This window comes from Macrosteles quadrilineatus, unplaced genomic scaffold (genome assembly GCF_028750875.1).
Source record: "Macrosteles quadrilineatus isolate MER2022 unplaced genomic scaffold, UCM_ALF_1.0 Scaffold_2__2_contigs__length_208266976, whole genome shotgun sequence".
In the NCBI taxonomy this organism is placed as follows: Eukaryota; Metazoa; Arthropoda; class Insecta; order Hemiptera; family Cicadellidae; genus Macrosteles; species Macrosteles quadrilineatus.
Window position 1 is genome coordinate 175,723,574 of NW_026542595.1, and position 23,755 is coordinate 175,747,328.

Sequence of the window (23,755 nt, forward strand, 5' to 3'; positions counted from 1 at the left end):
TGATGTTTTTGGCTGTATTACATACGTTAATTGGTGGCTGAAAGTTACGTTTTGCTGGCCATGCCAGCTGTCATCGAAATTTGGGGACCGAGCAGGTTTTTACAGGCCGGGGCCGCAAAATCAGCTGTCCGCTTACTTACTTAAAACATGAATGCATTTTAAATACACAATCAAAATCCATAGCATTGCAATAGAATTGTGTTATTGTCACCGTTGCCTAGCAACTATTTATTTTTATTTTTGCTGATTCCTCAAATTATTTCTTTACATAACCTTAATGTTGTAGTTGTGTTGACTATCAGTGTGCATTATTATAGTGGTGAATAGTGGTAATAGGGTATAGTGTGGTGAAAAATAGCGTTCGTACCACGGGCAGAAATGGTTTTGCAGCTCTCGATCGATTTAAGTTCTCGACTTCGTCTCGAACTTAAAAACTATCTCGAGCCGGCAAAACCTCATTTTCGGCCCTAGGTACGAAATATACTATTACCTAACCCACCATGTTGAACTTCCCTATCCCAAGCGTGATGTATACAGCTTCTTTACTTCTCGAGTGATGTTAAGTTGAAAAAAATTCACTCGGTGATGTAATGAAACCCATTTAAATAACATTGAGTGCTTAACTTAAAAAATATACGGAGCCAACGACGTTCAACGCTAGAAATCAGCTGTGCGCTTGAGTTTTATTGTTATGTTTTGAAGAATTTTCCTAACCTAGTTTGTGTTTGTAAATGAAGGTTACTGTTAGAAGATGAGTGAAATGGATAATGAAAAATATGGTTCGTAACCTCCTGTATATTGTCGGGTCAGGTAAAATCTTGTACGTTACACGTTACGCAAGAGCGTGTTTACATCACTTGGGTAAATTATGCAACTCACTTCCGCTCGTTGCACAACATTCCCCTGCGTGATGTAAAAACGCTCTTACTACACTTGTAAGGTAAATAGCTATTACGCCACACTACACTATTTTGACGAACTTCCCACGCAAGGATTTAGTCCAGAAAACAGCTGTTTGCCGCCTGCTTAATCAAATGGGGTTTCATTGCGTACTACTGTACTGTAATGAGTTTTACTGGACACCAATCAGCTGATTATACTGTATTTGGGTGGCAATGAGTGGTTATAAACAAAAACATAACCTCTCTACAGGTTATGACTCGTAATTTTTAGTCCTTTAGTTGGTGGATATAAGGATTTGTACAGATTTAGTGGTAGTATCTTTGACTGTCCAATAGTCAATGGTAGTATGGCGTAAACTATCGTACGTAACTCGTCCAAAATGTGTGTACCGGACTCGTATGGTTATCCCATACGTCCGGTAAACACTTATTTTCAGGACTAGTTACGTAATATACTAATTCCGTTTGACTGCTGTATCTAAATATATAAAAGGCAAAGCCCTCACTGACTGACTGACTCACTCACTCATCACTAATTCTCCCACTTCCCATTTACCTAGGAGGCTGAAATTCGGTACACCGATTCTTTGGGCATTAAATAGGAAAACTAAGTAGTTTTTATCCTGATCGGGCTTTCGGGCTCCGCCCCAGTGGCTCTGGAGTTTCCCATGTTAACCTTATGATTTTTCATATTTAAAAGGAATTTCTTAACAGCTGTTTCAATTAAACAAGTTGGTTCTGTTCTATGATGTTCAATAGCATTAAAGTTACAAGGATTACCAACAGGGTGCAGCACTATTATTTTTTTTAAATTTATGACTACAGCCAATTTGCAACCAAAAGGTGAGTGAGCGTAGCGAACGAAATTCAACCTGGAAGCAAGTTAGCGTAGCGAACGAGCTATCCTGAAGGCAAGTGAGCGGAGCGAACGAGCTCCAACCTAAAGGTGAGTGAGCGTAGCGAACGAACTTCAACCAGGACGTGATTGAGCCATGCGAACGAGCTCACTTGTGAAGTTAAACGGGGCAAAGCCCGCGGGTACAGCTAGTTCATGTATATTTTCTTATTTGAAATAGGTAACAATTAAAATCAATAAAGTAAATCGCTATTTTAACTCCTCCTTCATCCAACATTCTACTTTGAAGATGGCATTCTTTGATTGGAACAGTTTATTCCAAGTTGGTGTCAGTGTCAGTAGAATGTCAGTCATGTTGGCAGATAAGCAAATTGTTTACAAGTTAGCCGAGTATAATAAATCACATTTTAGCGACAACCGCCCATGTAGCCTAGCGTGGAGATAGGATAGCAATGTCTACATGACAGTTGAGCGGTTTCTGGGCAGTCTTACACGCCATGTACCGTACTCAACAATGCTCTGTGTTTCGATTTGGTTTTGATACTACTGTAATTAAATTAAACCTAAATGTTTCATTAAATTCTTCCTTATAAAAATAAGAGTTTTGGAATTATAAACAGTGGCTAGTGACCATTGAGAGTCGATCTCCTTCTTTTAATGATGATGTTTCTGGTCTTCATTTTGATTGTAGAATAGAGATTTATTTCGTTCTTCTTTTAAGTAAATTTTAGTTCTTTGACATGTAAGTAAAAAATTATGTCTTTACAAACACGTTTAAAAAATCTTTGAATGTTATGAACTATTACAGGGTAACCGGGTACCGGTAACCTACTTTTAACTTAAGTATACGTGCTCGAAGATCATTATTACTATTTTGGGACAAAATATTTTAAACAGGTTAGTACAAGTAGAGGGTAGTGTGATTTTTGTTTTAACTGTGCAAGTTAAAGATTAGCTTGCCTAAAATTTGAATAACGTGCGTATAAAGCAGCACAAACAACCTATGGGTTATAGACTTAAACCTGAAATTTGCAGGTAAAAATATAATCTCATATTTACTAAATAATCACCATGTAATTAAATCATTACTCGACATAAAGAAGAATTTATATTGATCTAAGAATCGTTTAGAAAAGGCCCTACTCCCTATTTTGGCTTTTTAAATTCGTCCATCGTTCCTTGGCACAAATCAGAAGCAAATAGTCGCAGAATCAGTTTTACTTTTCTTCATGACAAACTTGGCAATTCTCAAACTTTATGCTTAGGCCAATAAAACCTTGATAAAGAAAACATTAATTCCACAGACCCAAAGTTAAACTTGCAACTTGTAATGACAGCTATAAACATGAATTATTGAGCTAAAACTTGCATGATGTCGTAGCACTTTTCATGAACTTAAAATACACAAGACTCGATGTTAGTAGTTCCCGGCAGAAAGTTGAATGCTATATTAATAAACTTTACGTGCACGCGGTCCCCGCTCTGTAAATTATAGCAGGTAGTTTAACAGATGTTATTTAATACTTATAAATGAGCGTATCCATTAAAGGCAATAGCGTGAGCGGTAGAGCAGATGATTCTAAACAATCGCAAGATCATAAATCAAGAAACGCGGCGCTGAAAGCATGAGCGAACTTATAAATTGCTCTATACCATTTACCCTTGTATTTTTATCCATATAGCATGCGACCCGACCCCAAATTGTTATTTCAGTTGTGATTTATTGGCTATAGGGATAATTTTAGTCATTTTACTATACTGTGATAAATTATAGGCTAGTTTGCTCTTTGAACTGTCAAACTGCATTGATCAGTTTGAATACGTAAACTTTACATTTAAATGGTAACGATTCGAGCTATTAGTATCTATAAACTTTGGTTACGTGTATTACCATAGATTAAGGAGTAGGCACTCCCGCTGTCTACTCCTTTGGTATTACGTTTTGCTAACAGATCAAAGATCGCCTCTTAAAAAGATGTTCAAGAGATGTCGGTATTGAAGATGTCGTCAGTACAGGAACCCTGTTCAGTGTTCAATAATACAAACTAGAGGTCGTCCAGTGGTCGAAAACTCGACCAAAAATATTTAATGACTTAACTATAATTTCACCCACTCTGTAAATAAAACATGTGATTGGAATTTGTTTAGATTTTTGTTTATATTTCGTTGTTATTTCGTCACCAGCATGATAACCCATAAGGCCCATGTTAATATTTTTATTTAATTTAAAAATATTTTTTGTGCTTATGTTTAAGCCCATTTTTCTAAAGGGATTCTGCATATCAACAGGAAAGCATATTATTTTCAAGAGTATGCGTAGATTTTCCCTGCAATGCATACGAGCTGAGAAAAAAGGTTTTCAAGAAACATGTTTGCCTATTAATATATAGATGCGAACATGCATTTCAATGGCAATGCCATTCAATAGGATAATCATCAGCATGTAAGATGTAAGGTTCATACAATAATTGTCAGATGAAGAGATGATTTACCACCAAAGTAGTTGACAATGTTAGTAACCACATCATGTGTAGCCCGAACTCGATAATAATTTATGTTTACCATCAGCAGGAACCTAAGCTCGTTATTTTATCTACATTAACGCAAGTCAGTCCAGGAACGCTGTCACGAGCTAACGCGGAAGGGTCAATGAGAACAGGGTGAAATCTCGAAATAGCATTTCACTATGTAATCGATATTCAATGTTTCCTGTCAATGGTTCTGAATAAACCGCACGAGTTTAGTGTTTGTGGGTTGGCGGGGTTGGGATGGGTTGGGTTGGGTGGGTTGGGATGGGTGGTACACATAAGCAAGCCTCGGTCGCGTGCGAGGCACACACCGTTGCGACCCGGCCTAATACACACTTCGACCTAATTTTCGGGTATACTCGCGTAACAGACTTGGTAGCCTTTATTTGAAAATGTACGAATATCTGTATATTTTGGCGTGAATCATGATGGACTGTTTATGTGCTTCACTCAACTTGTGCACTACATGATCTACTCCGTTGGCATCCTTAGATTTTAAGTGAGTACAGTTTGTTTCACGTAGTAAGAAGTTAGAAATTATTTTGTGCCACCACTGTGTTAAGTTAGTATTACGTTAAATGATAATAATGCGATGATAATGATAATAATAATGCGAAACAGTATAAAGTCTATATTGGGATTGTAACTTGAATTGGAATTTATCTGGATGTTTACGTACTATACCATAGCCTCCTCGAATACATTATATTCTATTGTATTGTATTATTCTTTGGTAATATCTACCATTTGCATTGAACTGTTTATTCTAATTTATGAAAACACGAACAACCAAAGTTAGTTTTACAGTTTCAATAAACTATACGTTCATCATACAAAGTAAGGTTAGGTAATTAGGCTACATTATTTAATAGTATAATCAATTTTACTAGTTCAACTAAAACTTTAAATGAAGAACATAAAAATTAAGTATTGTAGTTGTTATAATCATACTAATATTATAAATATTATAACAAGTTTGTGCGTTTGTTTGTTTGTGTGAAGTCCAGTCACGCATTAACTACTGGTCGGATTGGGTTGAAATTTGGTATAATGATAGCTCACATTCCCGATTAACGTATAGACATATTATTATCTCAAAAATCCTTTAGGCCTCCGCCCCAGTGGCTCTAGAATTTCCCATGTTTACCTTATGGATATTCATATTAAAAAGAATTAAAGAATGTTTACAGCTGTTTCAAGGCTAGAATGTTTAAATTGAGACACGTTCTAAAATGATTATGAGTGAAATCAAAGTACCGTTAACAGACTTTTACCTAACCCGCCATGTTAAGCTTCCCTATCCCAGGCGTGATGTATACAACTTCTTTACTTCACGAGTGATAAAAAACTCACTCGGTGAGGTAATGAAACCCATTTAAATAACATTGAGTGCTCAACTTAAAAAATAGTACCTGGGGACCGAGCTTTGCTCGGAGAAAATCATTAGTTCACTCTAAAAGCAGTCTTAGTATTGGAGATACATAAATCCATTCCCAAACTCCACACGGCTCGCCTTTACTACGTCCTACACCATTTCCTACGTCATTGACCTGTTTCCCTCCATTCCCATAGCATTTCAGAATTGCAGACACCTTAATCTAATCGTCATAAACAGTTCCCACGCTCCATACTACTCGCCTTTACTACTTCCTTCACCACTTCCTGTGTTGCAAACCTGTTTCCCTCCCTTCCCATTGCATTTAAAGATTGCAGATACCTTAATCTAATCGTCATAAACAGTTCCTACACTCCGGACTACTCGCCTTGACTACTTCCTTCACCACTTCCTACGTCGCGGACCTGTTTCCCTCCCTTCCCATAGCATTTTTGGATTAATTTTTTTTTATTTTCTAATTTCGACATCATAAGATGTGGGATTGCCCCTGAACTGGTTATAATAACTAATATAATGGTTTTAAATACCTTCAGTCACCTTCACTCAAAACTGGCCCGCCTGATGGTACAACTTCGTGCCGAAACCTAGGTCGCAATAGCCGACTATTTTTAACTGGTGACTGAAGGTATTTAAAACCATTATATTAGTTATTTTTGGATTGCAAATACCTTAATCTAATCGTCATAAACAGTTCCCACACTCAGGACAGCTCGTCTTGACTACTTCCTTTACCACTTCCTACGTCGCGGACCTGTTTTTCTCCCTTCCCATAGCATTTTAGGATTGCAGATGCCAAAACAAACCAGAACAACTTCCAGTTCCTTATGTGATATATGGTATACCAATCGAACCATATATCATATAGCGTGGATCTAATCGTCATAAACAGTTCCCACACTCCGGACTACTCGCATTGACTACTTCCTTCACCACTTCCTACGTCACGGACCTGTTTCCCTCCCTTTCCATAGTATTTTAGGATTGCCCATACCCTTAATCTAATCGTCATAAACAGTTCTTACACTCCGGAAAGCTCGCCTTGACTGCTTCCCTCACCACTTCCTCTGTCGCGGACCTGTTTTCCTTCCTTCCCATAGCATTTTAGGATTGCAGATACCTTAATATAATCGTCATAAACAGTTCCCACACTCCGGACTACTCGCCTTGACTACTTCCTTCACCACTTCCTACGTCGCGGACCTGTTTCCCTCCCTTCCCATAGCATTTTAGGATTGCAGATACCCTAATCTTATCGTCATAAACAATCCCCACACTCCGGACTGCTCGCTTTACTACTTCCTTCATCACTTTCTACGTCACGGACCTGTTTCTCTCTATTCCCATAGCATTTTATGATTGCCTTTACTACTTCCTTCACTACTTCCTACGTCGCGGACCTGTTTCCTTCCCTTCCCATAGCATTTTAGGATTGCAGATACCTTAATCTAATCGTCATCAACAGATCCCAGACTTCGCGCTGCTACCCTTGACTACAATGTATCGAGTAATCTTCAGTATAATCTTTGCTAAATATTAACAAGGGATGTTTTTCCTTTTGTACTGTATTTGTAATTTGCTAATATACTGTGGGTAGTTGGCTTATTATGAACACATGCTACAACTTCAAGTCTTTTGCTTACTTTTTCCTTGTTATTTAATTCAGCCAACATGGTTACCTAGCAACCCATAAGACTAATGTTAAAAAAATGTGATTTTCAGTTTCATTTTTCTACGTAATTAGATTTTTGTTGGCAGTTCTAACTGCAGTAAACTCGTTTTTAGGCCAGAAATAAACTATTTACAACATTTGAAGAAAATCGTCGGAGCCGTTTTCGAGATCTTTGTGCAAGCAAGCATACATACATACAAGCAAACATTTCTCATATTAGAGTATAGGATATACCTCTATGAAGCCAACGACGTTAACGCTAGAAATCAGCTGAGCGCTTGAATTTTATTGTTTTAGTTTTGCTAATTTTCCTAACCTAGCTTTAAGCTTTTGTTTGTAAAGAACGTTACTGTTAGAAGATGAGTGAAATGGATAATAAAAAATATTGTACGTAACCCAATGTATATTGTCGGGTCAGATAAAATCTTGTACGTTATACGTTACGCAAGAGCGTGTTTACATCACTTAGGTGAATTATGCAACTCGCTTCCGCTCGTTGCACAACGTTTACCTGCGTGATGTAAAAACGCTCTTACTACACTTGTAAGGTAAATAGCTATTACCACACGGACCTCAATAGAAGCTAGTGATATCAAAACAAGTAACTAAAATTTGTTTTATATAATAACAATACTATAGTTCGGCCGCTTAGAAAACGACCTGCGCGCTAATGCTAAACCAATGCTAGAGGAGGTCGCTTTCTAAGCGGCCGAACTATAGTGCTTGGATCGTTCCCTAACACAAAAACGTTAACATTTGCGTAGATACAAAAAGTAAAATAAATAAAATTTTGAATTTCGATGGTTTTAAAAGTACTTCATCTATTTGGCCATATTTGTAAAATATTTAATTACTTGAAAAATCCAAAGTTTTGTTTTCTATATTTTTTGTCGAACGGTCGATTCCTCAAAGTAAACCCATACGTAAATACCATACGATAGCAAGCATTACTATTAATCTTAATAATAAGCATTAATCTATAAATATAATCTACCAAGAGTATTCACAATAAAGTATGCAATTTTGGGATAAAATAAAAACAATTATGTAACGAGATCTTATTACTCTCGCATTGCCGCGTGCTTTAAGCCGCAGATAGCACACGCAACATTTGGTATCGTGGGATATGTTGATCAATATGCATTCCAAAATTTAAGGTTTACATAGCATTTAAACTTTTATCATAGACTAAACATCTTTTACTTAGAAACGGAACTTAATGTCTTCGTTTTACGTTAAGTAAGTTTGAGTGAATCAAAATAAGTTTCATTTTATTCTGTTTAAAAGTTCACTTTAGCAAACAACGGAGGGTTTTCCAACACATACATTCAGTTACATAGTTGTTTAAGGGAAAAAACCAATTAGATATGCATTACAGCATTTATTTTGTAGTTTACTAGTTTACATGAACAAGACGTTAGTCATCTAGAAAACTGTTAAAATTGTGATTACTGGTAAGACGGTCTACTACAGGACAATAAATGAATGAACCGATATATCCCGAGAACGTGTTTTAAGCTAAGTATGAAATCAAAGTATAGAATCGAATGGAGTGTGATGATCTGTGTGGCTTCGTTACTGACTGCCAGCTGTTCCCTTAGCAGGAACCATTTACCATTCCAATGTTCAAGGACAGGGGGGTATAGTTACTGATTGTTTTCAGGGTTGATTTGGCAACTGGATGATATAGGTTGGAATACACTTATTTTATATCAATCTTCCCTTTAATGTAATTTAAATCAAACTTCCAAACCAATCAGAACCGTAAACTGGAACCAAACCAGAATCACCTAGCCGCAAACCTCGAACTAAATAAAAATTAAATTAGCAACGAACAGTGTTTAGTATTATGTTATTTTAACGCACTGTGTACAGTAAAATACAAAGTTATCAGAGATTTGTGATTAATGTTTGGTACAGAAAATGGAGCTATGAATGTTACCATTTGTCATGAGAAAACAGTTCGATTAAATATAACATGAGAAATCGTAAATGAAATTCCACGAACCACCCAGAATAGCATTCAAAATCAATTATGTTGACTTACTGACTTATTTCCTGACGCTCAGCGGGAGCATAGGGCATCGAGAAGAGCTCCTTCTAACTAATGTTTCTATCTAACTAGGGGACTTGGAAAGCACTTAATTAAATTTCCAACCAAAATGACAATTGACAACAAAATGACCAAAATGACTGCAACCAAACTTATCCTACCCGAGTAACTCGGTAATAACTCGGTAGTAAGTGAAAAATCTTGGATGTACACGAATTCACCAGTAGGCCCTACAGGTTAAAAACGAATGTTGAGGAGTTTGCTTGACATTATCTTTTGCTGTTCAAACCAATTCAGTACAAAACATTAGATTAACTCGAACAAATCTAGTCATGAAGGAAATCCCCAGTAACTCTAAGAAAGTAAAACGAACACGAATTCGCCAGTATAATAAAAGGTTAAACAAGATTGTGGAGAGTTACTGCCATTATGTGTTATTTGTCAATGTCTGTGGCTGTGCAGGCTGTAGCGTGCTCACGGCTCAGACTGTCAAGCAGAGGGTAACTTACCCACATCTTGTCCACTGACATTTGCTGAGGAATCGTATCAATATTTCCACTTGTGTGGTGCCCAACATTCAGCCACAGTTTGTGGCTATTTTTATAAAAGGGACTGAGGGGTAAACCGTTCGTATCTTAAGATTGATATTGCGAAGCGAAAACACTCTAAAATACAGACACAAACTGAAAACAGCTGATTCCTTTCATGAGAACCCCATAAAGTTATAGTAGACATGGTTGATGATAGATCTACGCTTCATTTATAGCAATAGATCACTTTACTTGCTACTGTACCCGTGCTTCGAAACAGGAAGAAAAATCAGTTTCAGAACTATTCACATAGGTTTAGAATAAATAATCTACGATAAAGTTTTAGATTTAATAATCTAACAACATAGTTGTGGAAAATATTTAATTTCTTTGGATCAGCTGTCTGAAATTGTGAAATGAGCATTTGGCAGTTCTTCTTGTTTACATTGAAATGTCAAAGCAAAGATAAACATACAGTAATGAGTGTCTCATCATGTCATGGGGACCATTCAATATTAATTTTGAAAATTTCACCTCAAAACTTTGGACAGCCACGGGGCGAAACCCGAGGGAAACTCAAGGAAGTGAGTTAGTAGGACTATGGCGTTCCTGATATATGTCCATATAACAATCTTTTACCTAGATTGAACCATATTACCAGCTGTCTATGGTTATAGGTCTATATAGGCCTACTGCGTACATATATGTACCTAAATTTAAATAACATCTCGTGTTTCTTTCAGGGATGGAGACCCAAGTAGCCAGCCCCAGCTGATACGATGACTGACAAGGGCCCCTTCATCTTCCGACTAAACGATAACGGAAGTGGACCCAATCTTTTGATGCAGGTGGGTTATACAAAACCAAACTCCGTTTAGAAACCTTTTACAGTTTGACTAGTGAGTTTGAAGTTGAACAGGAATGTTGGTTGAACCCGGAAAACACGTGGTTGGTTGGTGGTTTGTTTCTTTGAGTCTGAACGAGTTTGGAATCGAGTTTGACTCATAGGAAGGTGCAGGTCTTTCTGAGTCAAGCAGAAGTTATTGGACTGGATGGGATCATACTTTGTTCTTCGAATCTGCAGGATTTCAAATTGAAAGGTTAAGCTTTCGAGACGTTAATGTTGATATGCAGGTGGACGCAGAAGGTCAGGTAATACTGGAGGGATAAAACCTACGAGTAGATCACTAGGTGCCACGTACACAGTACACAGACAGGCTGCTGACAAGAAAGGACTGGTAGACATGCAGAATCTACCCAATCCTGCTGGAACGCTGCTTCGGGCAGATGCCCGATGCTCCTGGGCAAACTAACGTCCTCTGCCGCATGCATCCACGGGGCTGACTGTCTCGAGGATCACCCTGTCCTCAGTGGAGATATTTCTAGGAGGATTAAACATTATTTGGGTGTAGGTTTTTTAGGGGTTATTTGAATTTGCTTGGTTGCGGGTAAATAGTTTGGTGAATGAATGGCGTCTTGTGGAGAGAGAAAATGAGGGAGGTTATTTTAAGATATCTACCTAATACCCGTTCACTAATGGCAGTTGTCTTGCTCACATGTAGTCCTGAGGTCCTGGACATAGTGACACAGCCTATTATCCTGGCACACGCTATGGCTGCCAATCAAGCTCTATCAATTCAATATATCGAGGAACGCTCGGTCTACTGTATGCCTTCCTCTGTCGTATTGGTGAAAACTGTGAAATGCGTGCCATGTTTGTTCAAAATTACAAAGGTTTGCTTGTTACACATTTCTGTTATTATTATTATCAGTATATGAGATGGGGCGCCACCTACGTGCGTATCGCCCAAATGTGAGTGAAGGATGAGTTTTTTTTATGATGAAGTAGACAAACTTATTTATGATACTCATATATTATATTTAATAGCTTTGTCTGAAAATGTGTTAAAATGATATTCAGATCGACGTCACATATATAAATTCGGAACTTTAAAGAATAAATTAATTTGAAATTAATTTATCATCGTATTTAATTTGAAGACTTCTTGGATACGTTTGTAAGACATGGGGAGCGCATTTTTAGTGTCATACTGTGTATTCTGTACAGTTAATTCAGTAGAGACCTCTCATTCCTGTCATGGAGGATCACGTGATGGCGAAAACACAAATAAGGTTTGATTATCAGATGAGCACAGAACAAGGGACAGATAGCAGAAAAATAAGAGTAAAAACCGATGCAGTAAACCAATAAAGTCATTAATTGGAAAATATTTTAATTCAGAAACTGTAAGATATTCCAGAAATTGTTTATCCTCATGCAATAATTAAAAGGGTGGATAATACAGTGACTGCAATGGGGTAAAATAAAGTTCACCCCTGCTGATAATACAATCTTTGTCCAGAATGGGAAAAATTGAGATTTTTCAAATGCCAGTTGTGATTATATTGACCATGTACTAGTTTTTAGCAAATTTCCCTATAGGGAAGTAGCTATTACCGTAGGTGGCACGGTAAGACCTAGAGCCGGGACCGATTTTCTTTTTCATTTTGATGTCCCCAGAGGCCAAAAACACTATTCGTTCAAATTTTTATATATGTATATATATATATATATATATAGACTTATATATATATATAGACTTATATATATATATATATATATATACGTCCGTGAACGCGATAACTTGAGTAATTTTTTTCCGATTTTGATGAAATCTGGTTTAAAGGTGTAAAGCGGGATAAACTTGAATGAGTTCGCGAACCAGCACGATCGGACCATGGGAACGGGGCTTTACGGGGGGTTTTATGGGGTAAAAATTGGTTTTTCTCACTTTTGACCCTCAAAACACAAAATTTCCCGATTTCTCTTTAGTCCTTTTTAAAGAGCTTAAAAAAACAAATAATTTAGTACATAAAAGTATTTTTGCTCAATTATTAGTAACGGAGAAAATTTAAAAAATTGTAAATTTCAAATTCCTATGTTATTCTTATGGAGAATATTGTCAAATGTTGTAGTTTGCTTGTTTATGGATATATTTTGATCAAACTTGGCAAATTTATTTATTTTGTACTTAGCTATCAATATTTTACTCAAAAACACACTTTATTAGTTTCCTTGTAGCAGCAAACCTAGGTACTCGTTAAACCTAATGTTATTAAAATATATTTAACTGAAAATCAATTCAGACAAATGGAAATTCGCTTAGTCGGCAGGTTTGCTGCGGCGGGGGTATTTTTTTTTAGAAAGGACCATTGAGAAGCACATTGAGAACTGATTCTAATCATCAAAAAGCTACAAACTTGCCTCAACCATAAACTTTCTGACTATTAGTCGAACTCTATAACCGTTGAACTAAGTATGTTAGTTGATTATTACAAAATCTATCAGAACCTTAATCACATGCAAAGGGTTGTGAGTGAATTTCTCTCTGTTTCCCAGGCTACAAGAGGCCCTACTGATTGCATGGTGAAGTGCTGTTAAGACCACCACTTGGTCGCTTTTGCAGCCACTGCCCACTATATACTCGGCTTAATTTGTTTCAACTTGCCTTGTAACTATTCGAAAATTTCGTTTAACATGCTTACATAACATAACAGGTTGTATATGAACATCTGACTTCATCGACTATGTTTCTAGCCCAGTTAAATTATATTAGACTAATCGGGTGAAATAATTCCCGGAGAGTTGGGAATTTTTTTAAACGTTCCTTTTGTTCATTAGATTGAAGAAAATAAAAAGTACTGATTGGTGGGGGTCGAGCTTGACTAAGGGAAGGACTTTGAATGCGACTTTTTTTAGTTTTTCGCTTATGTATCGGAGTCTGTAAATCATATTGAAAAGTGTTAAATAAAAAAGTTACAGCTGACAAAATTCCCTAAAATAATTACTGTATGCATTTTTTCGTAGGACTTAACCGTTCAAAGCTAACGGGTAAAGAATATAGCAGTATATTAAAATGGTGTTTTATTTGCATGGAAGATGAAACAGGCTCGAAAAGACAAAGTCTTATTATCGGCCTCATTGAGCAGCACTATCAAAATAACGTAGTGCATGTGGTGGATCCACTACTCGTATTTCAACAAGTTGCAATTACAAAGAAAAACTACGAGGATCTAAAGGACCTTCTGTGCTACGAGCTGCGCCTTTCCTCTTATAGCTCTGTTTGATGAAAGAGATATGAGAAAGACATAAGTCTTCTTTATATGATTCTTTCATGTTCAACTATCTTTTGCAGTTGTACAAATGGTTGTAGAACACGTTGTGGGTGCCGTAAAGTGCCGTAATGCGAGGATCCACTTCTCAACATTGTGCGGAACTGCGAAGGAGCGTGCACTAATGACCCTCCGGTAGACGACTATTCCGTGGATTTGGATGATACTGAAGAATCCCTGGATCCCCTAGTATATACTAACTTTTTTTAATCCTAACTTTAAAAACAGAAATGAAAATAACACACGATTTTAATATACTGTTATTTTCTTTACCATTTATCTTTAAACGGTTAAGTCCTACAAAATATGCATACAGTCATTTTTGTAGAGAATTTTGTCAGCTACAACTTTTGTATTTGACACTTTTCAATATGACTTACAGATTTCGAAATATAAGCGAAAAGCTAAAAAAGCGACCCTTCCCTCTGTCAAGCTCGACCCCCCACCCATCAGGACTTTTTATTTTATTCAATCTAATGAACAAAAGGAACGTTTAAACAAACTTCCAACTCTCCGGGAATTTTTTCACCCTAAGGGCAATTTTTTGTTTTATTTGACTGGGCTATTCGCCTTTCTCAGTATTCTAAAACTGTATACCAAAATTGCCTGTTCTCCAAATCGAAACATGATCCAGTTATCCTTGGTAGTTTTTCTTTCAACAAAAAATCGTAGGGGAAATAATTAATAAACCACCGGTAAAGACTAAAACAAAGCTTCACAAAATGCATCAACTCATGTTTAATTCATAGTCAGGTTCAAATACGCATATCACTTTTGTCCGTGTCTCAATATTATACAATGATTCAAAATATGATTAAGAAAATTGCAAAGCTATACTATGATTAACGTGTATTGCGGTTAGGATTTCAACTAATCCTGTGAATCCATAACATTTTTGGATACAATAGGCTAGACGTCTATACCAATAACACTAGGTACATATTAGACCAAGGTCGGACAACAAAACATAAACAACATTTGTCGACCATTGATTCCGTGCACTATCCATCATAGAGCAATAAGTCACTACTGACAACAATAATGAGTTGCATTTTCTTACAGTACGTGCCTAGGTCCAGCTTGGGGAAATTAATTTTAAAGTGGAATCTGTGGATTACCGTTAAGTCCTATTCTAAATAGTTCCTTTAGTCAAATTCTGCTTGAGAATTGTTACAATTGCGAAGAGCATGAAACAATTTAACATAATTTATTTAGGTAGAGATCATTTCAATTCCCAGGCACCACTGCATAGCAAAAACGGTATGAACAGTATGACACATACTTCCTCCCATTATAAATACAACAACCCTTATCTTATTAATCTTATTAGTAATAAGGGGCCCTAACTATGATATTAAATCGTAGGGAGTAACTATGATACTATTTTATGAGTAAAAACACTAAAGCTGCAATAACATTTAAACCGTAATTTTTACATCAAGGGAGTCGTACCATTTTGTTTCTGAAGGACTATAACATACTAAATTTTTATCAAAATCGTTAGAGCCGTTTTAAAATTTTTTAACTCCTGGAGATACCATGGATTAGTATTTACCAAATTTCATCAAAATCGGACCACAGGTGTGATCTGCAGCTCTGTAAACATCCACACGCACAGACATCACTTCGAAAACCCCCTTTTCTGTTTCAGGGGGACCCAAAACGGATTCACTCTAAACTCACGCTAGAACATTTTGACAAAAACAATACCTTCTCCATATTATAGGTGGCGAAAGTAAATATCGAATCTACAAAAATGTTATCAATATAATCCGCAGTACACACGCTATTGGTGTACACCGTAGCACGGCACATAATGATTGTGTACCTGAACAGTTAGCAAGCTCGGAATCAGAAAGGACACGTTTCCTTAGTTTAAATTAGTTTGGACAGCATTAGCGATAATACCCGCTGGCACGAAGTGTTCATTGATTCAAGTGTCGCCACTTAACTGGCTTGTCTCCACGCCATAATCAACAATCAACCTTGGCGGCTTTCTTTTAAACATTTTATTGAGTACGTGGTATTGTAGATTGAATAAAACTATCAAACAAACAGGCCTGGAGTAGGTAAAACAAAACTGTGGTCTGTATCCAAACAAAACCAACACTAACAACTGCAGTTATAGTGTGAAGACATGAGTGCCAATCAAATCGTCCGGTTGAATAAATAAAAATCCACTAATGACATATTTCCAAGAAGACTACGTGTAGTGGGGCCTTGGTTTGTTACGACAAGTGTATAGGCCTTTAAGGTGGGTATGTACCACATGTACTTTTGGATATAAAGATATAAAGTTAATGGTATAGGCCTAAACCAAGGCCGCACTAGATATATAGTATATCTAGTGCGGCCTTGCCTAAACCCTTGATTAAAAGCTTACAGGTGAATTAGAGCGGAATTCGGGTTATCGAACCATAAACAAGATTTATTTGAACATTATTGGTTACACTGAAATTACTCAACGTGTATTGTAAATCTTATCAATCACAAATAAATTGCCAAGTAATGCAAATCTATATAAATAAAATTACAGTTTTGTCTGTACATTGCTTAGAATCATGCAGTTTTTGGTTATTTTTACGTTTCATAGCCTAAGAAAGCCGAAACGAGTCTTATCTCAATTTCTGTCTGTTTGTCTGTCTGTTTGTCCATTCTGTGGTTGCGTCTGTAACGCCAAAATGTCATTTTACGCGGCCTACTCCTAGAAAACTAGAGAACCGATCAAGGTTCTAATAATTTTTCTGTATTTACTGGATTGGTGAGAGTGTCTTTGGCTATAAAAACATGGCCTCGCTTCTTTGAAAACAAAATAACGAACCACCAAAAACCCAATTTTGTTAGATTTTTGTCAAATTTTCTCCCAATTTTTACTATTACATTTTATGAAACAACGATCAGCTGTTTGGATTAGTTCTCACTTCTAGCTGTCACTGATATGTTTACATTAAAAGTTGTTTACAAATACCGCAACCATTTCCGATCAAGTTTAGTCAGCACATCCAAACCAAGTGAGATTAAAAACGTTGTGCCTTACTTAACCGGTTTAATTAATCGCAAGTGCAATGATTGTTCTTGAGTTTTGATAACCGGGGAAAATACCGTAAATCAGTGTTGTATCAGTGCAAGGAAACTTATATTTTTTTAATCATCGTCACCAATACCATAGCTTACAAAGGTTTCCACTCATTGACGGCGCTTGAAGGACAGTTGTGTAAAGTGCAAAGTAAAAAATCACAACTGCAGTGGGTGATCGTGGATGTTGCTGCGATCTTGGAAGATATTTCTGATTTCGCTGTGATCATACCGTAACGGAGGTTTAACTTAACAGATGTAGCTAAACTCGCTTTTCCAATGTGTCACTTTTGCTTTCTACTTACTTACATTTCGACAACGATATCGGTACTTTTCCTACTTAGGAAGTAAAACTACAAACGTACAAAACCCCAGATTTGTGCGTTTTTTGTCACATTTCCTCCGAATGTTTGCTAGATATTTTCTCCTTATTTCTCCTTATTTTTCGTGGAAAAGACAAGAGCACCATTGTTAATAAAAATGCCAACCCGAATAAAGTGTGCAGTAGTACCGATTATCGTTTAGAGATTACGTAATCTTTTAAATAAGAAACCTTTGTTTGGATAAAGGTGGTTTCTTCAAACTGCCATTAATATGTTAACATTAAAAGCTGCTTACAAATAATGCTACTAATAAGAAATAACTTGGATTTTCTAAAACTTAAAAAAAATTTAAAACCAAAGAAGAATAATTACTTCTGTACTGCACCACATCAAGTGAAAGTTTTTTTTAGCAAACCATAGTAAGTGTTCAAAGCTTTACGGTGTTAACGTTACATGTTACATGTTTTGTGGCCTGAGTATTTATTTATTTGTATATTTGCCAACAGATTAATTAACACCTATAATACAGTTTGATTAGAAGGACAGTTTGAATTAGTCGTAAGTACTACAGTTCTTTTCTCAAATGTAAACGTTGGTTTTTGGTACTGCTACTTTTCCTTAGAACCGGTGGTAGCAGTAAGAATAATTTTTACATACAAACACATAACTATTTTCACTATTTATTTATAAACACTGCACCTTATTGCTTATTAAATTTAATTGATGTCTTACTGTATAATTTTTAGCGTTTTCTGTCTGGACTCAAAAATGTTGTGTGGACTCAATTCTGTATTTGTGTATGTATGTCTGTTGGTAACGCATTAATCTCCTTATTTTTCATGGAAAAGACAAGAGCACCATTGTTAATAAAAATTTCAACCCGAATAAAGTGTGCAGTAGTGAGGTAGAGGTAGTGTTTTAACTACTTTTAACCAGTGTGAAAAGTAACTTTATTACAGGCCTACCTTAGGGCTATGCCTCATAGATCTATACTGTAAAGCAATTCCTTTCATCGTTTGATATAAAATATGGACTAACACGATCGGGTGACATTTAATTGTGAAGCATTCGTTTTGGCTTTGAAACTGTCAGACATTGTATTTGAGAAGGTTTATATGTATTCCTAAACAGTTATAGTTTTGCCATCATATCTGGAAAAATGCACACTAAATATGCAAACCAATTCCTGTTCTGAATATAAGGTTTTAACTTACTACTAGATTCCCGTACGTAGAACGGGCAAACAGCTAGTAGTGTAATAAAATCATACACTATATCCAGACCAGAACTGAATTTCGATAGGAATGGATTATTTGTATCACGGAAGTTAAAACAAAATTAATGTACCGGTATGTTTTGACTCGTGGATAACATGCAAGAATAAAATTGCTGTAATCAAATAGGTTTTGCATCCATTCTGAATGTATTATTTAATGTCGTATTTATGCACATCAAAATAAAATCGTAATCAATCTAACTCTCATTCCACTGTACAACCAGAGTTTTTTTGTCAATTAGATTTTGTTGGATATGTAAAAATACATATGACGACTTGCCTGGTCTTCAGAAAAAATATCGTTGAAACGCAGCTATATGCTTGCAAAACAGACAGATTATGCAGTTTTTAAAAGGTAAGTGAATGTTGACAATTATTAGGAGATACAACTGAGAAATTATTCTTATCGTATTTCAAATTTTTACAACATATTAAGTGGGAATTTTCATAATTGAAGCCAGAATAAAACCCAGTGCATCGTATTTGTTGTTAACATTTTAGTACCATTACAATGTTTTTGTGGCAACCGCTAGACAGATGAACGATTTTATGTAGTGTATAATCATAGAAGGGAGTGGTATGACTCTGGTAGTGACTATATATCTCTATAGGTGACTAGCGCGATGGACTGCGAATTCAAGGAATGATGTAGAGTGCTCCTGTGCCACCACTAACAAGCTACAAGCTACTGATCAGTACAGTGTTAATTCTTGAGCTGTTCGGTTCACTCTCGATTTGCTTGATATTTTTGAAGCAGGCATGAAGCGAATGTGGATGAGCAAGTGCAAGGTTAAAAGAGAACACCAAACTTTCTAAGAAATGTTTTTGAACTAAACATGGACCACCTGGTCCCCTAATGTATGTCTTAATTGTATACCTACATTTCCTAACTACCCCAATGACCCGTTACACAAACATATTACCCTCCGACGACCCAGTTCAGCGTGCGTGTGCCTGGTCCCCTTAACTCTCTATTTCTTATTGCCGCTACGCATCCCCCCTCAACTATGCTTATTGCCCTTGTTAAACTTCCAATGCCAAACTGCCATTATTGTCTCTATTAATTTTATACGCTGTCTCCTTGCCAATAATTCTACCAGTTTAGATCTTGTTAATTGTTTGTGGCGTGCGTAGACTAAATAAGTTTTCGACGTCAGTGGAAAACGATTAATAGTTGTTTATGGCCTTTGGTTGCGCCGTATTTCCTCCCTTCGTGTTTTCCCACAATTATTTATCATCCTTTCAACTATTCCCGCGGCATCGCCATTTTTACTCTATTAATACAATTTGTTTGCGAGTTTCTCGACGGTCAAATCATTGTCGGGGAGATTTATGGTGACAATCAAATCAAATGGTTTTGAAATGGCTAACAAATTGATTGAACACTATTCTGGAAATACTTTCCTATTGTAGATTTGAGTTTGAAATGTAATACTTTTAGAAATGTCTTACTGGTATAGTTCAAGTTGTCATTATTTAATGTAGGTATATGTTTCTTTTTGTGTGCCTCGTATGCTTCTCTCTGTCTTTTATTTGTAATATATGTAGAAAGGCGATCTCATGGTAGAGAGTCCCTTCTCAATAAACTCGCTCTTATACTTTTCCCTCTATTTTTTCCAGTAAAGAAATGAAGGATTCTCACTAAACTTTCTTGTAATTTTCTCTCTGTTTCTATTTTCAGTAGGTCAATTTCTCTACGTTTCTCGCCTCCAGGTCAGCAAACCTGGGGTGGGTTTACTTACTCGAATCGGTACTTAAGAATCGGGGGATTCTCACTTAACTCCAGGTTATTTTTTAAGTTTTTCTCTACCCTAGCACAAACCATCAACAACCATGGTGGTTTTAGTTTGCCATCAAGGACAACTTGGAATCTCTGGTGGAGAGCTGGAGGATTCTCGCTTAACAAACACTCTCTTTTACCCAATTTGTTTCTCTCTTCTATACGTTATTTTTCTCAGTTTCTCTCTACTTTAGGTATGCCTAGAGCGGGGCTAGAGAGAATACAACGAGGGGTCATCCATCAAGGACAACTGGAATCTCTGGTGGAGAACTGGAGGATTCTCGCTTAACAAACACTCTTTTACCCAATTTGTTTCTCTCTTCTATATGTTATTTTCTCAGTTTCTCTCTACTTTAGGTATGCCTAGAGCGGGGATGGAGAGAATACAACGAGGGGTCGTCCATCAAGGACAACTGGAATCTATGGTGGAGAACTGGAGGATTCTCGCTCAATCACTACAAGCAGCTCAAACCGTGGCAGGTAATTTTGTCGTGATCATTTTCAAGTTTGAACATCATGTTAATTATATTAAGCCATAAGAAATAACTTCAGTTTTGTTACGATATACCTTAGATCTACACTGTATAAATTTACTGCCTATTATCTTTATGCAAACACTAATATTTTTTGGTGAAATATTCGAACATGAAATTAAAATGGTGCATTCAAATATAGGTTTGTGTTTTGTTTGAAGTTCACGAACCACATACCCAAGGCTTCATGTATCTGCCGCAAGGACAATCTGTCGAGGTACCTGAAATGTATGAAGAAGGTGTTTGGAGGAATCTATGACTTCAGGTACGAATGTGAATTGATCATTTTACAATTTGGGAAAACAACTAGAGTACACTAATTGTTTAAGATTAAAATAAAACACAACATTCCCTCTATAGAACAGCCCAAGTTGATTTTATAAATTTCCAATTCACAGCGACGCACATTTTGTTACGCATTTTAAGCTTGGGTGTGAATGCAAGGCGAGTAAAGAATGAGGTAAGATGATTTTTCGTTAGCTAAGGTAATTTTTAAAAGATCAATGATCACAAAGAACAGGATGCAGTTTCGAGCCGTTGAACCAGCGACTTTCTGATGGCTAGGGAGCACTAACCACTCAGCATACCCCAGCTTTCCATCATTCGAAAGAAAAATAATATAATTTTACTGTATCGTTTCTACTCTGTGCTTGTCCTAAAATAGTAACATCATTCTTTAACAAGTAATTTTTCCTAACTATTATCTTATCTTACTAATATTATAGTGAAAGTTTGTGTGTTTGTTTGTTTGTTTGAAGTTCAATCACGCACTACTGGACGGATTGGGCTGAAATTTGGAATGATGATAGCTTACATTCCCGATTAACATATAGGCATATTTTTACCTCAAAAATACTTTCGGGCTCCACCCCAGTGGCTCTGTAGTTCCCCATGTTAACCTTATGAGTATTCATATTTAAAGAGAATTAAAGAATTGAGTCAGCTGTTTCAACTAAAAACTTTAGTTCTATGATATGGAAAAGCATTAAAAAGTTATAAGGGGTTATAAATAGTTATAAAAAGTTATTAGGGTGCAGCACCATATTTTTTTTGCATTTATGAAAACAGCTAATTTGAACTAAGCAGCAACAAAAAACATTGATGTGATACTGAGCTGAACTGTCAAAGTAGGACTGTGTACAGTTATGTATGTTTTTAATTTCATGAATAATTTGTGATATTTTATAATTCATTTTTTTCTATTGTTTAGGTGAAGTGGTAGATCATTATGGCTATGGTAGATGTGTAATACTATAGAATACTGTAAATTTAAAGAAGCAAATTTTATAAAACTGTGTCCTTCCTCATTGCAAACGCAAAGCTTGAGTATAACTGCAATAAGCATTTTATACTTACACGCGAACCCCGTACGAAGGACGGGTACTCTGCTAGTATATGTCTAATTGCAAGCCCAGTACCATTGACTAATAAATCCTTACGTAGCACCAACTGCAGTTCCGTGCGAAAGGCCAATCAAAGGCTCCTTCCTCGCCGCACATGTTGCTCGCATGTTCACACCATGTTTGCCAACCGTGCTAAATGTTAAATGTATGCGGTGCGTGTTAGCCAAAGCCAAGATGCAACGTAATAGGCTTTTAAAATATCTATTTAATCGCGCATGCTTGTGTATTTGTGGAGTTTGATGGCTTTTTGAGCTCCATTGATTTTCGATGAGAAAAACTGTGTTATTGTAACAGAGTTGGTAAATATAAATTATGCAGATAATACTTAGAATGTTCTTCTAATTACCAACGATATGTAACCTAAAATATCTTTGGGCAAGGTTGTGTCAGTTCTGCACAGATGTTGACATACTGTTAAAGAATAATTCGTAGTAAGCATTCAGCTTTCTCCCTGCTTGGCCGTAGACTTTGAAAATGGCCAATGTAACCTATATAACGAATCTTCGACAATGCCCTTTACAATACACAAAAAAAATCTCTACTTTGAGCAAATGGTCTCGGCTGGCGTGTCCTAGGGCTTCTGTATCTTTGCGCGATTGCTGGTGCGTGTGAACGTGTTTTTTTTGTCATTTCTATTCATAATTATTATATTATTTTGATAATTGTTGTTTTATTTGTTCAATATGTAGATTTATATTAGATCAAGAAATGTCTTATTTCTTTATATTACGTATGTATGTGAATGTGAGGTTAAGTGTAAGAAAGGGCATGTGGCCCTAATTTTGCCTGATAAAATAATTAATTTTTAATTTTATTTCATTATATTTCATTTACGCGTGGTTATTGATCAATTTACTCGATAAGAATCGTTGATCAGTTATTTATATCAAAGGAAACTAAGATTGTGTATTATGCTAATAATTGCTCTATTGCAATCAAACAATTACTTAGTAGAATTATTGCCCATTCAACAGACGACCCAACTCGATAAAACAAAGCAATAGTGCTGTCCTATCCTTGCCATCCTTACGAAATAATATAATTGTGAAAGAAATAATAAAGTCAGGTTTCTTGGAGGACAGTCTGAGTTGCAGAGTGTTGCGTGATCTGAAAGTTTGCAAACAACTTTTCTTTAACCAAGACTAATGCTGCAAATTGTCTTAAAGTAAACCTGGCTAAAATATAACTACGTTGCATGGTGGAAGGAAAAAACATAGGTGTGCTATTCCCACATATTCTGACGTCACTCGGATTGCAA

At 36.3% G+C, this 23,755-nt stretch overlaps 1 protein-coding gene across 2 annotated transcripts in view; it reads left to right on the forward strand.

Moving 5' to 3' along the window:
- The first annotated feature begins 4,644 nt into the window (after positions 1-4,644).
- Positions 4,645-23,755, forward strand: part of LOC128986967 (probable tubulin polyglutamylase TTLL2) — a 35,233-nt gene continuing 16,122 nt past the window's right edge. For both annotated transcript variants that reach the window (XM_054407600.1, XM_054407601.1), the window contains exons 1-4: positions 4,645-4,785; positions 10,678-10,782; positions 20,919-21,041; positions 21,256-21,359. In XM_054407600.1, coding sequence (XP_054263575.1) covers positions 10,714-10,782; positions 20,919-21,041; positions 21,256-21,359 — 296 coding nt within the window. In that variant the 5' untranslated portion in view covers positions 4,645-4,785; positions 10,678-10,713. The remainder of the gene's footprint in view (positions 4,786-10,677; positions 10,783-20,918; positions 21,042-21,255; positions 21,360-23,755) is intronic.